The following is a 16,809-nucleotide window of genomic DNA, read 5'->3' on the forward strand; positions in this document are numbered from 1 at the left end:
TCAGACCAGTAGGTAACTACTCAAATCAATTCATGATATTCATTCAAGTTGGTCTTTATTATATACATGAGGGAGAGACTGTTCATTTCAACTCGCGATGACTCTTCATATTTTCTATTATTTATTTACATCAATTACAATTGTTCACCCAATCCTGATGATTAGGTGTCAACATTCCCCCCTTAATCTGAAGGGATGTTGGTGAGTCCAAGCATCGTTCTGAATCTTTCAAGCTTTTCTCTTCCAAGTGCTTTGGTGAAGATGTCTGCAATTTTCTCATTAGTGGAACAATGGTGGAGATGGATTGTTTTGGCCTCAACATGATGTCGAATTAGATGATATTTAGTATTGATGTGCTTCGTTCAATCATGGAACTTTGGTTTCTTGGCCAACTTTATTGCCGAGGTATTTTCAATCATGAGTGGAGTCGATTGTACTTATTTTACATGCAAAACTTCAAGAATTTTCTTGAGCCACACAATTTCTTTTGTTGCCTTAACTACTTCCACATATTCTGCCTCTATTGTGGAATCTGTTGGAACTGATTGTTTGCATGATCTCCAGAAGACAGCTACTGATCCAAGACTCATAACATAACCTGAAGTAGATACGCCAGTTTATTTGTCTCCATCAAAGTGTGAATCAGAGTATCCAACCAAGCTGAAGTCGTCCACCTGTGTATACTTGATTCCAAAGTCTTGAGTTCCCTTCAAGTACCTTAGAACTCTTTTTGCAGCAGGCCAATGTCCCTCACAAGGATTCCAACAACAAATGAAATGTCTAGTCTGGTAGTAGTTAGGTAGTCGAGACTTCCTACAAGCTGTCTATACTTTTTTGCATCCTCAAATTCTTTTCCTTCAATGGATGTGAGCTTTAAGTTTTGTTCCATTGGAGTAGTAAGAGGATTGCATTCTGTCATGCCAAACATGTTCAATAGATCTCCAATGTACTTCTTTTGAGAAAGGAATATGGACTTCGGATGTTGAGTTACTTCAATACCAAGATAGTAATGAACATAGCCAAAATCAGTCATTTCAAAACCTTTCCTTGATTCCTTCTTTATGGATGCAATGTAGCTTTCATTGTTCTCTATCATCAAAAGATCATCTACATATACCACAAGATATACAACTGTTTTTCCAACTTTCTTGACAAATAAAGTTGCATCATCAAGATCATAATGTTTGAAATTGAGTTTTAGAAGATGCTTAGTTAGTTTTTCATACCATGCTCGCGATGCTTATTTGAGGCTATACAAGGATTTCACAAGTTTGCATACTTTATGCTCATGTCCTTTCACAGAAAATCCTTCAGGATGGGACATAAAAACATTCTCTTTTAGATCTCCATTCAAGAAAGCAGTTTTTACATCCATTTGATGGACTTTCCAATTGTTCTGAGCTGCTAGGGCAAAGAGTGTCCAGATGGTAGCCCATTTTGTTGTGGGGGAAAAAGTCTCGTCATAATCGATCCCTTCCTTCTGTGTAAAACCTTTTGCCACAAGCCTGGCTTTGTGCTTGTCAAGTGAGCCATCAACTTTATACTTGTTCTTGTAGACCCACTTGCAGCGAATTGGTTTTGTTCCTAATGGAAGATCAACCAACTTCCAAGTGCCATTTTTTATCAGGGCATCATACTCCTTTTGCATTGCTTCTTTCCATTCATCATGAGAAGTTGCTTCTTTGAAGGAAGTCGGTTCAAAATATGTAAGCAAATTCAATTCACAATCATAAGAAACATCCATATCAACAAGTGAATCAGAGTCATCTACATCACCTCCATTTTGTCGGTTTGAATTTCTAGTTCCTATCTTTCCAACCTCATCAAGATGAACACTTTCAAGTTTCTTTGTTAGCCACTTTGGGGGACCCTTCTTAGATGGTCCAGGCTGCTCCCTTGATTGAGTTGGGACTGAATCAAGATTGAGTCTCCCAATTCTATCAATCACATCACTTAAAGTATCATTCGTTGTTGGAGTTTCATGCAGGGGAGAGATTACTTCAGAAGAAGATTCCATAGGTTGATCTAGTATAGGAATCCCCCCTTCAAGATGTGGAATCTGATTATCAAATTCTTGAAATGATTTTGCATTTACAAATCTATCCAAGCAATCAAGTTTCCGCTCAACAACATTGTTAGTTTTGGATGATTCAAGAAAGATTACATCTCTAGATACAACAAACTTTTTATTGACTTCATCATAGAGACGATATGCTTTGGAGGTGTTTGAATACCCTAGGAAGATACACTTACAACTTCTTGCACCAAGTTTGTTTCTATGTACCTTTGGTATCAAGGCATAACAGGTGGAACCAAAGACCCTGAGATGCTTTATCGAAGGAATGTGCCCATACCACATTTCATAGGGAGTCTTGTTTCTGATAGCATTAGATGGACATCTATTCTTTATATATACAACACATAGAACTGCATCAGCCCAAAACATCAATTTTACATTTTTAAAAAAACATCATGGAGCGCACCATATTTAAGATTATCCTATTCATTCTTTCAGCTACACCGTTTTGTTGAGGATTATAAGGCACAGTTGTTTGATGTTTGATCCCATGTTGGTGAAGATAGTTTTCAAATTCATTTGAAGTGAATTCTTTTCCGTTATTAGTGCGAATATAGCCAATATGAGATTGTGCATCATTTTCAATCCATGTATGAAAGTACTTGAATGTTTGAAAAGCATCAGATTTGTTCTTCAATAAATAAACCAAACACATTCTAGTGTAGTCATCAATAAATGTCATCATATATTTATTTCCATTTGCGGAAGGAACAGGCATTGGACCACATAAATCTGAATGAATGATTTCAAGTTTTCTATGTGCTCTTAAATGTGAATCATAAAAAGACTGTTTGCTATGCTTTCCTAGAATGCAAGCATCACATTGCTTAAGTTTCCTAGGAATTGTAGGCAAACCAGTAACACCATTTTTCTTCAACAAGTGGAGGTTGTCATAGTTCAAATGTCAAAATCTAGCATGCCATAATAAACTTGATGGAAGTGCACCTTCTTCATAATGAGAATTGTATGAGAAATGTTGTGCACGAGCAGAGGTACCCTGCAACTTGAGAAGCCTTTCTTCTTCTCTCCCCCTCATGACAAGTGAGTGGTCAGATGCTTTTCTCACCTCAAGCTTGCCATCAAACATGTGAATGGAGTGACCTTGCTGGCAGATGTGTACCAAGGATAACAAGTTTCTCTTCAGCTATGGGAGATATAGAACATGATGCAGAAGAAATTCTAGAAGACCAGGCAATTTAAGGTTGATTGTGCCAAGCCTTGATGGTTTCAGTTTTGATTGGTCTGCAAAGTATACTGCTCCATCAACACTGTCAGTAAATTCTTCAAAAAAATATTTTCTATGACTCATGTGGTAAGTTGCTCCTGAATCAAGCAACCAATCATTTTTCCAAGAAGCAAGTGAAGCATTAAATAAGTCTTCATTTACTCCAATATTACATTGTGCCACAACATAATGAGCAGATTCAAGTGCTTTACCTTTGTCTGTGTCATTAGTTTTACCTTTGGGTTAGTTTCTTTGCTGCTCAATTTTGTCCCAAGGTAACTTGCATGTGGAGGCATCATGTGATCCATTTCTTTTGTAGCGTATGCAGTACAAATCTGAATTTTCTCCTTGAGAGTGTCTGCCCCCCCTGCCTCTGAAATATCTTCCTCTTCCTCTTCGACCACCTCTTCCTCTAGAGGAATGTTGGGCAAGATTCTTTTCTTTATGAGCAAGTTACACAACCTCTTCAGAAGATTCAGGGGCTGTGTTCTTTCCAAAAGCTCTCTCTCTTTTAGCAAATTTTTTCACAGGAGAGTCAAAGGTAATATCTTTGACATTTCCATTTGCTTGCAATGACTCAAGATAATTGGAGTAAGTAGGATAAAGTGCCTTGAGAAAAGCGATCAAAGGAATATCCAATTCAACCTTAGTGGATTTCATATCATGCATTATAGATTTTACTTCGGATGCAAGAGCAAGAGGATCATTATTTTGTAATTCAAGAGTGAAGAGTTTAATCATGAGTTGAACAACTTCAAGTGCAGAGTGTGAGTCATAGAGTTCCTTCAGTTTTTGTAAGGCTTTGAAAGCATTTGAAAATAGAAAAATATGGCAACTCACCTCTTCACTTACTGATGCTGCAATCAATGCATAGGCCTTGTTGCTCTTATTTTCCCAAATGGTGAACTCCTTGTCTGAGGTAGGTTGTTCTGGCTCTTTGTCTTTGTCTCCAACACACACTCCTTTCCACAACTCATTGAAAATGAGGGTGTGTTTTATCTTCCGGGACCACTCAAGATAGTTCTCCTTGCCAGTGAGAACTACTCCCACAATAGATATGATTGAAGCATTCTTAAAAGAAAGACTATGTGCTTCAAAATAATGCAGCCTTATTCTTCCTTCTTGATTAGGTAAGAAATTGATTTAATATACAAAGAGAAAAGCTATATTCTATCCATATAGAATATCACCATTCATATAATATTATTATATTACCACTCAACATTCATAATGTTGGGTCCCTATAATACTAGTGATTACCCCATTACTATTGTAGTTATACCCCTTATTAATATTGTTGTGCCCCTATTGCCCCCATATTGTTATTACTGTGCCCCATAGAATCCCTCTATTGTTATTTTTGTGGCTTTATATTATTATTGTTAGGTCGGCTGGATTATATTGTGACTCCTTAGACTCCTATATATAGAAAGGAGGTTTTGTCATTTGAATCATCCAAGAATTGTTCATTTATGTAATGTAAAGGAGGTTTCCCCCTCGAAGAGGCTGAATTCTAAGGCGTTGATCTATCTTTTCTATCTTTTCTTGAGCTGGTTTCATAACATTTGGTATCAGAGCTTTGGATTCTAGGGTTTCGCTGCTCCAAACAGGTCATCGTGGCATTTTCGCTATAACTTTTTTTCTGTGACGTTTCAGAAGTCACAAAAAAAACCCATTTGAGAAGAAATCGCGCTGAACCTTGGGTCCGAATTTCAGAGCTTTTTGCGCAATATTTATGGAGATATGATCTGAGGAAGTTGGTCTTTTTGCAGACTCCTGAATTACATTCAAAACAGGTGACCTGGGGAAAATCGTCATAACTTTCTCTCTGGGGATCGGATTGAAATTTTGTAAGAAGGTACAGAAAGAGGACGGACTGTAGTTTCTTGTGTGCATGTTTCAGATCCAAAGGTTGAAACAGTGACTTGTGGCACATCGTACAAGTTCGCTCTACTGAACTAGTCTATAAGCAAGTCACTGTGGGAGATTTCACATAACTCTTCCTTGGAGAATCCAATTTGGGTCAGACTTGTGGCATTGGAAAGAGGACACAGAGGGCTACTACAGGTCACAAATTCAGAACTAGATGATTTGAAAGTACAGAGATACATCAGAGGCAATATCGAGCTCCTACAAAGTGAAAAAAGGTGTGTAGATTTTCTTAAATTTTTGCTTAAGCTTGGTTTGAAAATTTATTTTGAAGGAATTCAAAGGGCATAGTAGAGCATTATTATCGGTAACTGATGCCCCGAGGAAAGAAAATGCAAACACCTAGTAAGGAACCTGAAAGCTCTAGCATGACTCATGAAGAAGAGGAAGAAATGCAACATGATATATCAAAATTACAAGACCAAGTGCAACAACTGTCCCTTGCACAAAAAGGAACAGAATCTAAGATGGATGGTTTAAAGAAATATGTAGAAGCTAAGATGGATGGTTTAAAGAAAGGTGTAGAAGCTAAGATGGACTGTTTAAAGAAAGGTTTAGAAGCTAAGATGATTGACGTGGAAGCTAAGATGGATGATTTGAAGATAGATTTGAAGACAGACATGGACGAATTGAAGATAAGTATGAATAAGTTGCTACAAGAAATGGTCACTAAGGGTGAAAGGGTACTAAAGGAAACTCATGATGAGAACAAAAGAAATGTTAATCATGATTCCATAGACTCTAATGTTGGATCGAAGACTCACCATATTCCAAAAATCGATATGAGGAAGTTTGATGGCAAGGATCCCGCCACATGGATATTACAGATGGAGCAATTCTTCGATCTCAATAATGTGCAAAACACACAAAAGGTACGTATGGCAACTTTATATTTGGAACCAAATCAGTTTGTATGGTATCAATGGCTTTGCTCTCGTAAACAATTTATCACTTGGGCAATTTTTACGGAAGAATTGATAGCACATTATGAGGATACAAAAAGCAACACTTTTTTTAGCCAATTGATAAGTCTCAAACAAAAGGGTTCAATAATGGAGCACATTGAGGAGTTCCAAAAATTGAACATAAGGGTAAAAGATATTCCAGAGGAGCATAGGATTGATGTGTTCATAGGGTCTTTAAAGGATAATATCCAACATGATGTTCGCCTTTGGGAACCTGATTCATTAGAGAAGGCATTCAGGTTAGCAAGAAAAATGGAAAGCAAAATTATGGCAACCAGGAAGCATACCACTCACAACTATAAAGATGGAAGTGTTGTTGCCCCTAGTCTTCCACAACCTATAAGGTTGACACCACAACAATTGGAAGAAAAAAGAGCAAAAGGGCTTTGTTACAGTTGTGATAGCAAATACACTAAAGGTCATAAGTGTGCTGAGAAGAAATTATTCTACATAGATTGTGAAGAGGAAGAAGAAAAGGAGCAAGAAAGGTCAAAAGAAGAGGATATACTCCAGGAACAAAGCCTAGATGAAGAACAAATAAATCCGACCATATCTTGTAATGCATTGGCGGGAATTACCACTCCTCAAACCATCAAGATAGAAGGACAAATCAAGAAGAAAAAGGTAATAGTGTTGATTGATTCAGGAAGCACCCACAATTTTATTCATTGTAAGGTAGCAAAAGAATTGAATTGCTTCCTATATCCAGCACCAGAGTGTCAAGTGATGATTGCAAATGGAGGAACAATAAATTGCTCTGGAAAGTGCCATAATATCAAGCTATCCATGGGAGAATATGTATTGACTAGCCCAATGCTTTCCATTCCAATGGGAGGTGCTGATGTTGTACTAGGAGTCCAATGGCTACAATCCTTGGGTACAATAGCTTTTAATTTTCAAGAACTTTTCATCAAATTTTCTATGGAAGGAAAGGAAGTTGAATTAAGGGGTATTGCAGGGAAACCAGGAAAGATAATCAGCTCTAATGGTATGACAAAGCTTCTAAAAAAGGAGCAAAGAGGTGTAATTGCACAATTATGTTCGCTAGATGTTTCCACATTGGAATCATCTATTTCTCCAGATCTCCAAAAAGTCCTGGACAATCATTCCAAGGTATTTGAGACTCCCAAAGGTCTCCCACCTATGCGTGATCATGATCATGCTATTCATCTGATTCCAGGAAGTGTTCCTCCAAACATCAGGCCGTACAGATATCCCTATGTCCAAAAGAGTGAAATTGAACGTATGGTTGCAGAAATGCTAGAGGCTGGTATAATTCAACCGAGTCAAAGTTCTTTCTCTGCTCCAGTAGTATTGGTGCACAAGAAGGATGGATCATGGCGCATGTGTCCGGATTATAGGGAGCTCAACAAGCTCACTATTAAAGATAAGTTCCCCATTCCTGTCATTGATGAATTACTGGATGAATTGCATGGATCAATTTACTTCACCAAGTTGGATCTTCGTTCAGGATATCATCAAATCAGAATGAAGATTGAAGACATTCCGAAAACAGCATTTAGAACTCATGAGGGTCATTATGAATTTTTGGTCATGCCTTTTGGCCTTACCAATGCACCTTCAACATTTCAAGGTTTGATGAATTCAATTTTCAAACCATTCCTTAGAAAATTTGTGTTAGTATTTTTTGATGATATACTAATCTACAGCAAGTCTTGGAAGGATCATGTTGAACATGTTGACAAGGTGCTACAACTATTGGAGGAGAAACAATTATATGCAAAAAGATCCAAATGTTTCTTTGGAGTCCAGGAGGTGGAATATTTGGGTCATATTGTATCTCATGAAGGAGTTAAGGTAGACCCTAGCAAAATTAAAGCCATTAAGGAATGGAAAATCCCCACATCCATAAAGCATCTGCGAGGATTTCTTGGGTTGACAGGGTATTATCGCAAGTTTGTTAAGAATTATGGGAGAATAGCAGCACCTCTAACAACATTATTGAAGAAAGATGCATTTTCATGGACTCCGGAAGCAACAAAGGCCTTTGAACATCTTAAAGAGGCAATGTGCCAAGCACCGGTCTTAGCTACACCGGACTTCACAAAAACCTTTATTGTGGAATGTGATGCTTCAGGAAATGGAATTGGTGCTGTTCTAATGCAAGATGAAAGACCCATTGCTTTTGAAAGTCGTCCAATCAAGGGAAAGTTTTTAAGCAAAGCTATTTATGAGAAGGAAATGTTGGCAATACTCCATGCACTTAAGAAATGGCGACCCTACCTAATGGGAAGACACTTCAAGGTAAAAACGGATCATGATAGCCTTAAATACTTTTTAGAACAAAGATTATCCTCTGAAGAGCAACAAAAGTGGGTCACAAAGATGTTGGGTTATGACTTTGAAATCATCTACAAAAAAGGGAAGCAAAATGTGGTGGCAGATGCACTCTCAAGAAAGGATGAGGATGTGGAAGCATTGTTGTGCGCCATTTCTATTATCCAACCAGATTGGATAAACGAAGCAAGGGAGGAATGGAAGAATGACGAAGAAGTGTGGGCACTTATTCGAAAGTTACAACAAGATTCCAGTACGTCTGATACATTTAGCTGGCAAAATGATTCGTTATGGTACAAAGATCGCTTATACCTCTGTAAGAATTCCCAGCTAAAACAAAAGATTCTTATGGAATTGCACACTTCTCCCTTAGGAGGGCACTCAGGATTTTTAAAAACTTACCACAGGGTTAAGAAGGAATTTTTTTGGGATGGCCTTAAATCAGATATTCAAAAGTTTGTGGCGGAATGTTTGGTTTGCCAACAAAATAAAGTTGAAACAATTAAGACACCGGGTCTATTACAACCTTTATCCATTCCAAGCCAACGTTGGGAGGAGGTTTCAATGGATTTTATCACAGGTTTACCCAAGTCTGAGGGAAAGAGTGTCATCATGGTGGTAGTTGACAGACTTACCAAGTATGCACACTTTTGTGCATTATCACATCCATTTAAAGCCAGTACAGTTTCTACTGCATTTATGGAAACAATTCAAAAGCTACATGGAAACCCAAAGATTATTGTAAGTGACAGAGATCCCATTTTCACTGGAAATTTTTGGACAGAATTATTTTCTTGTCTTGGTACTCAGTTAGCTCATAGCTCATCTTATCATCCTCAATCTGATGGGCAAACTGAGATAGTAAACAAATGTTTGGAAGGATATCTTCGTTGCTTTGTATCTGATAAACAGACACAATGGGTCAAATGGTTGCCTCTGGCTGAATGGTGGTATAACACTTCCTTCCATACAGCAACAAAAATGACCCCATTTATGGCACTTTATGGGTATCAACCACCATCCATCACATCATATTTAAGAGAAAATTCTAAGGTTCAGGCAGTGGAACATCACATCGAACATCAACAACAAGTCCTCCAACTCTTAAAGGATAACCTCGTGTTGGCACAGAATAGAATGAAACAACAGGCAGATCAACATCGCAGTGAAAGAAGTTTTGATGTAGGTGATTGGGTATTCCTACGGCTACAACCATATAAGCAAATGTCCCTCAAGCAAGCTAAGAAGGATAATAAATTATCACCAAAGTATTATGGTCCGTACAAGGTGTTGCAAAAGATTGGTACTATGGCATACAAATTGGAGCTTCCTGCAGCTTCTCGATTGCACCCAGTTTTCCATGTTTCATGTTTAAAGAAGGTTATAGGCGACAAGCTCCCAGTTCAAACAATATTGCCAGAACTTGACGAGGAAGGAAAAATTATATTGGAACCAGAAGCAGTCACAGAAACAAGAACTCGACAGCTACGAAATCGATCAATTTTAGAGTATCTTATCAAGTGGAAGAACTTATCCGCTGAAGATTCCACATGGGAGGATGAGAATTTTATGCAGAAGTATCCAAAACTACTCAAGCGTTGAGGACAACACTTTTTTGAAGGAGAGGGGCATGTTGGGTCCCTATAATACTAGTGATTACCCCATTACTATTGTAGTTATACCCCTTATTAATATTGTTGTGCCCCTATTGCCCCCATATTGTTATTACTGTGCCCCATAGAATCCCTCTATTGTTATTTTTGTGGCTTTATATTATTATTGTTAGGTCGGCTGGATTATATTGTGACTCCTTAGACTCCTATATATAGAAAGGAGGTTTTGTCATTTGAATCATCCAAGAATTGTTCATTTATGTAATGTAAAGGAGGTTTCCCCCTCGAAGAGGCTGAATTCTAAGGCATTGATATATCTTTTCTATCTTTTCTTGAGCTGGTTTCATAACACATAATATATGACATACCATCACATACCATTGTAATTTCAACCTTCTTTCATATGATATATCGAGCATTCGTGCCCTCGACATTAAAAAAGAACTGCTAATCACACCATTTTTAATGCATAAATCTTATAGTATGCTCACCGCACCATTTTTAATGCACATCTATCATACAATATAGTCTTCAAAAAAAATTTCTCACCTCTGTCATACAATATAGTCTTCAAAAAAATTTCGCACCTCTGTCATACAATATAGTCTTCAAAAAAATTTAGCACCTCTATCATACAATATAGTCTTCAAAAAAAAAATTCGCACCTCTGTCATACAATATAGTCTTAAAAAAACAAAGAATCGTGTGATATATATATTTCAACTCTCAGTTAACATGAACGTACATGCCACACAGTCTTAAAAAAAATTGACATACCATTCCAGATTCAACACTGTAGGCCCACTGGTTATACGACGTATGCGTTCACCTCCACGTCTGTTGTGAGATCTTTTATCAATATACCAACAACATTCAACGTAATATAACCTGGAGCATTATATTGGAGCGGATTCATATGCCAAGGGTCGAGGTATCAGAGGACTGTGTATGGAGGAGGGCCATGGATGGAGAGTTGTGGAGTCGTATGGTTGGAGCAATTGGATGAATCATTATCTGCAACCTTTTCCCTTCCCAGTTCACTGAGATTTTCCTATATTCGACGTTATGGAGCAGCATTCATAACTGTTGATATATCGCAGTTATGATACCATATATATTGGATATGGCAACTGGTAATGAGAGCTCAGAAAGGCTAAGTGTTTTGTATGCAGGTGGAGCAGTGAAAGGAGCAGCGTAGCAGAGAAGGCAGCACTGATAGGCTTGATGGTTGTGGAGGATGCCAGAATCAACAGAATAATAGTGAGTCACAGGGGATATGAGAGAGAAGTCAGTCTGCAAAGGATTTAGAACATAGGTAGAATAGGAAGAATAGGATTTACAAATTAAAGAGGGAAGCCAAAAATGGCGCTCACTATGGTACCATATCAAACCAGCAGGTAACTCCTCAAATCAATTCATGATATTCATTCAGGTTGGTCTTTATTATATACATGAGGGAGAGACTGTTCATTTCATCTCCCTATGACTCTTCATATTTTCTATTATTTATTTACATCAATTATAGTTGTTCACCCAATCCTAATGATTAGGTGTCAACAGAAACTTGGACTTCCACACATTACATTTTATATTTTACAATGATTACAATATTACATCATTATTTCCACATCATCATATGATGAGACTTGACATGCCACTATATTTGATGATTAGGACTAATAGTGACTGAGAACATGGAATTTCTATAGTGGTGACACAACTGCCACTTTGTCTTTCCTCCTTTTCTATCTTCTAATCATGGTGATTTCACCCTACAAAGGGTCTTCAATATTGGAGTCTTTAGTGTGCTTTGGTCATCAAGTTTCAAGTGTGTTCTTGGTTCTTTTCATGCTTCCTTTGTTTATCCCCTTTGCACGATCTTCCTCGTGTGCTTTCCCTGAGGTCCCTAGAATACCTTATTTTGCAATTACTCATGAAGAGAAACTATCAACTGAAAATATCCTAATATACCATGTTTTATGCATATTTTATGTTTATATATTTTTGGTGTGCTCAAAAGTGTCAAAGGTGCTTCTATGAACATGGGCACACTTTGAAAGAATGAATGGTTGAAGAAGGGAAGCTTCAAGGCTTTGTCATGTGCTCAAGGGAATAGGGTAGTCAAGGCAGGGTGCATATCGCAAGTCTGGAGGATGAAGGGGATTCCTTCAGGCTTCCCAAGTGCATTGTGCATTCAAGGGAGAGAAATAGGGCGCAAGGCACACTCCTGAAGGTTGAACAATGAGGCTTAATGCCTTCAGAGTGTTTTGATGCACTCAAGAAACCAAGGAGGGAAAACTCCTTCGGGTCGAAGGAGTGCACTCCAAGGAAACCAATGAGGGTGCATGACACAAGTCTAAAGGCTAAAGGATGAAGCTTCATGCCTTTGAAGTGAGCTCATGTCCTCAAGAGACCAAAGAGAGTGCATGTTGCTATTCTGAAAACTGAGTGATGAGTCGCCATGCCTTCAAAGTGTGCTCAAAGGGTCAAAACGGCGCATTCCTCATTATGGAAGACTGAAGGGTGGATATTAAGGCCCTTGAGGTGTGTTCATGCATTGAAGGAGGGAACATTCCTTCAGGTGAAAGGAGTTCTCCCAAGGAGAGGGAATTCCTTTAGTTTAAAGGAGTGCACTCAAAGGAAGGCTTGGTTTTTGAAGGCTGTAGTTCAGAACACGGAAGGGGAAAGATGGACTAAGGAGATTTATTTGTTCCCTGGGAGGATGCATGGTGCACCTCTAAATAAGTAACAATATTACATCAAGGCTTTGGAGTACGCTCATGCGCTTTAACCTTAATGAGCTCATTTTGCAACCAAAATTTGTCAAAGTATGGGTGATAAGACAAGGGGCGAACAAGATGAGTTTAGGCGTAAAACCATGTGCGACTTGTACCAACTCATCAAGAAAATTTAGACAAGCTTGAAAAATGATAAACATACATCAAAACAACAATTTGTACACATTCCCCAAGTACCAAGAGTGGAGTGTGCATGATTGTGACGCAAAAGTGTCGTTTTAAAACAACAAAGATGTTAATACCATGAAAAGTCTAATCAATGTGACGACACTTGAGATCATTTAAAGGCACTTGAAACTCATAGAATAACATGATGTGACACTTGGTGATCAATGGAACACTAGATATGACGATGATAATAGGCTCCAAAACTTGCATGTAGTGAAATTTGGAGGGTGTTTTAGCAGCTAAAACAATATGATATAGTTTTAACTATACATTTTTATACTTCGCATTTGAGAAATTTTGAGGGTTCAAAATACTCTCGCACTGATGAAGACATGACTGATGAAAAGTGTCAGGATCAAGGACTTTGAGCATTGGATTGGCATTGGTTTGACATTAAAAAAGAAAACCAAGGTCGTGGGCGCATAAAACACTTTTAAAACGGAAATAGGCCCCTGATAGGCCTTAAAAGGACTTATCACCAAAAGGGCCTAGCCAATGGTCAGGACACCTGGTCTTATGACGTGAAGAGTAAATAAGTGCCAAAAAGAGGGGCTTAAGACCAATTCAATGGATTTGGCAAAGTTTTATGTTATAAAAGAAAAAAAAGGCTCGGGGAAGCTCTATGGCTATTTTTAGTGGTAGCAATAGGATAAAATCCTTGAGGTTTGGCATGGTTGGATGAGTCAAAAATCATTTTTAGCGGAGACTTTAGGTTTTTGCATCAAACAATTCAGCATCTATTTTTGGTAGTGCATGGGCTATGTAGTTATGATAGCAACATGAACCGAGTTGGAAGTAGTTAAGAAGAATATCTATAGTCTTAATTTTAGCACGATTAAGCTCAATAGCAGCATGGATGGGTCAAGAACCAGTTTAGGTACAGTTTTAGGGGAACTGCTTGTTAATAGGTAGGTTTGGAAGTTTGGCCAGATCAGGAGGATCACCAACTTTCATAAACCTCAACTAAATTATGTTAAAATCCAGAATGATAAAATAAGGAGGAAAATAGTATTTTGGCTCAAATATTGGGCAGATAAGAGATTGAAACCTTGATGAAAGCAGTGAGCGAACTAAATTGAATAGGAAAAAGGAAAAAATGTGTTTCATGCATAAATTCAATAAATTCAGGAGGCCAAAATTAGCAAAAAGAAAAACTTTAAAAGTAGGCTTGAGCAAGAAGAATAAGGGGAATCTTTTTGAGACAAAGATTCTTGAACAAAGAGGTATTGGTATGGTGATGTTGTTGTTGGTTATTTTTTAGTGTTGGTTGAGGTATAATTGTTTTATTATGAAATCAGAGAAGGAATTCATGGCTCTAGTGTGAAAATGGATCAAAGATGATCCATTAAGTGTCTAGCAAGTTGTAACTTGTATATTAGGGGTTCGTGCTCCTTCGAGTGGTTACTGGTAAAAAATGGGGTTGTAGCTCCATTCAGTTGTAACCGATAAATTAGGGAGTTGTAGCTTCCTGCCAGTTGTAGCTCCATTCAGTTGTAGCTGATAAGTCAGGGAGTTGTAACTTCCTACTGGTTGTAGCCAGAGAATTGTAACAACAAGTTGTAGCCTGACTTGTGAAGAAATAAAACAATAGTCTGAAGAATTAATTTTTCTTTGTGTGTTCCATTGAGATTGTTTATATGCTTGTTTAAATTAATTGTTGAAGAATTTAATTGTTTCTTGATATTCTTGCACAAAATAAAACAGAAGTTTTCAATTGTTAAAGATTCCTCGATATTGATTTTCCCCCCTTCTCAGTATTGTCCTAGTTTCCAACAATTGGTATAAGAGCAAGTTACTTTAAATCGGTTTACGACTGGAAGAAATATCAGTGACAATGAAAAATCAGGAAGGAGTATTTCCTAACAGGGTACCAATGTTCAATGGAACAAAATATGTGTTTTGGAAAGTGATGATGAAGACCTCAATTCAATCACTTAGAGCTGATGTGTGGGATGTTGTGGAAGAAGCATATAAAAGGCCTCCAACAGTGGTTACCAACGATCAAACGTTGGAATTCACATGCAATGATAAAGCAATGAATCTTATGCTTGTTGGTCTACCTAAATTTGAGGTTGTTAAGGTAATGGATTTCACATCTGCCAAATCTATATGGGACAAGATGAGAATATTGTATGATGGAGATATTAAGGTAAAGAAAGCTAAACGTCAAGGCCACAGGATGCAATTTGAATCTTTAACCATGCATGACTATAAAGATATTGAAAAGTATTTTTTGAGAGTTGACGAAGTGGTGAACACCATAAGAGCGCTTGATGAGAAGCTAGATGAAGTCATGGTAGATCAAAATGTGCTAAGATCTCTTCCTTATAGGTTTAATCCCAAAGTGTCAGTCATTGAAGAAATGACCAATCTAAGCAATCTCACTTTAGATCAACTTCTTAGAATACTCACTGCCTATGAGATGAGAATTTATAAAGGCAAGTCTACAACCAAAGAATAAACCTTTAAAGTAGAAAATAAGTGCAAGGATGAGCATGATGACTCATGTTATGAATTAGATGGAGAAGAAGCCAACTTTGTGAGGAATCTCAAGCGAGGATTAGTCAAGTATGGAGGTAAGTTATCATTCAAATATTTTAATTGTGGAAAAGTTGGTCATTATGCATCAAAGTGTCCTAAAAAGAATAAGAACAATTATGATCCTAAAGAAAAATTCAATAAGTTTAAAAAAGATAGAAAGAAAAATAAGAAGAGAGGTTTTTATGCTCAAGAAGAGAGTTCCTCAGAAAGTGAACCTAGCCTGCAATCATCGGATGAGGATAGAGATGATGAGATCCCCAAAGAATTTATGTTGATGGCCATATAAAATCTATAGGTTGAGTGATTTGAATTGGATCATTGTATTTTTTTGCATCCATCTTGATGCATTTGGAGTGGAAAAAGTGGAGGAATCAGCTCACGGGACCATTTTTACCAGTCGGAACCAGTTTGGTGAAACGAGGTCTAAAACCTTCTAGGATTTTTTTGAGACATCAAATGAAATTTTTTGAGGGTAAGACTTTTTCATGTTAGCAGTTCACCTTTTCATGATATTCTATGCATAGAGACCTTTCTAATGATAGAAGAAACACATTAATCAGAGTCCGTATGCAAAAGTTATGCCAGTCAGAAGTTGACCTTCCTGTTTTGACACCTATAGTTCAAGAGGATGTTGCTTCAGCCCCCATTATTCATGGAAATGGGGCTAGCCACGTGTTTGTGATGTAAAATAATATATAATATTCAATTTTGTAACTCTAGTTAAGAGTTGATGTAGTCAAAATTAACCACTAGTAGGCTATTGGGTTGTGTTATAACTGGGCCACTAGGAGAAAGAGGCATTTCGTTATTTCAAGAGAAATTTGTTCTATAGTTGAGCAAAGATAGCCAGGAGAGATATGAGGTAGAGTAAACAAAAAGGATTTGTGCACTGTAGCAACCCATGGGCCACAGGAATTACTTCTTTGTACATGTGGCAATATTTCCAGACAGAGAAAGAGAGTGAAGTGACCTCACTTCCAATTGGGTTTTCTCTTGAAAGGGTTTCCCAGAGAGCATATATTGTGTCTTGTGTGGGTGTATGTGTGCACTTATTTTTTTCATTCTCTATTCTTCTCCATAATTTCCATTCGCATGCATGCACTAATTATAGTTAAATCCACAGATCTTAAAGTTTAATAAATTGTAATAATGTAGAATTTTCAGAGTTTTAATATAATATTATTAGATCTTTTGT

General features: G+C 37.5%; 1 protein-coding gene across 1 annotated transcript; it reads left to right on the top strand.

Annotated features, from left to right (window-relative positions):
* The first annotated feature begins 14,907 nt into the window (after nt 1-14,907).
* Nucleotides 14,908-15,534, top strand: LOC149226489 (uncharacterized). Its single transcript, XM_089380211.1, has one exon. It carries the CDS (start codon nt 14,908-14,910, stop codon nt 15,532-15,534), a length of 627 nt encoding a protein of 208 aa, XP_089236337.1.
* The last annotated feature ends 1,275 nt before the right edge of the window (nt 15,535-16,809 follow it).

This window comes from Pinus tabuliformis, chromosome J, assembly GCF_031772625.1.
Source record: "Pinus tabuliformis cultivar Carrire ecotype Pingquan chromosome J, CPIR1, whole genome shotgun sequence".
Lineage (NCBI taxonomy): Eukaryota > Viridiplantae > Streptophyta > Pinopsida > Pinales > Pinaceae > Pinus > Pinus tabuliformis.

Coding starts and splice junctions, on each gene's coding strand:
- LOC149226489 (XM_089380211.1), top strand. CDS start 14,908: ATGAAAAATCAGGAAGGAGTATTTCCTAACAGGGTACCAATGTTCAAT.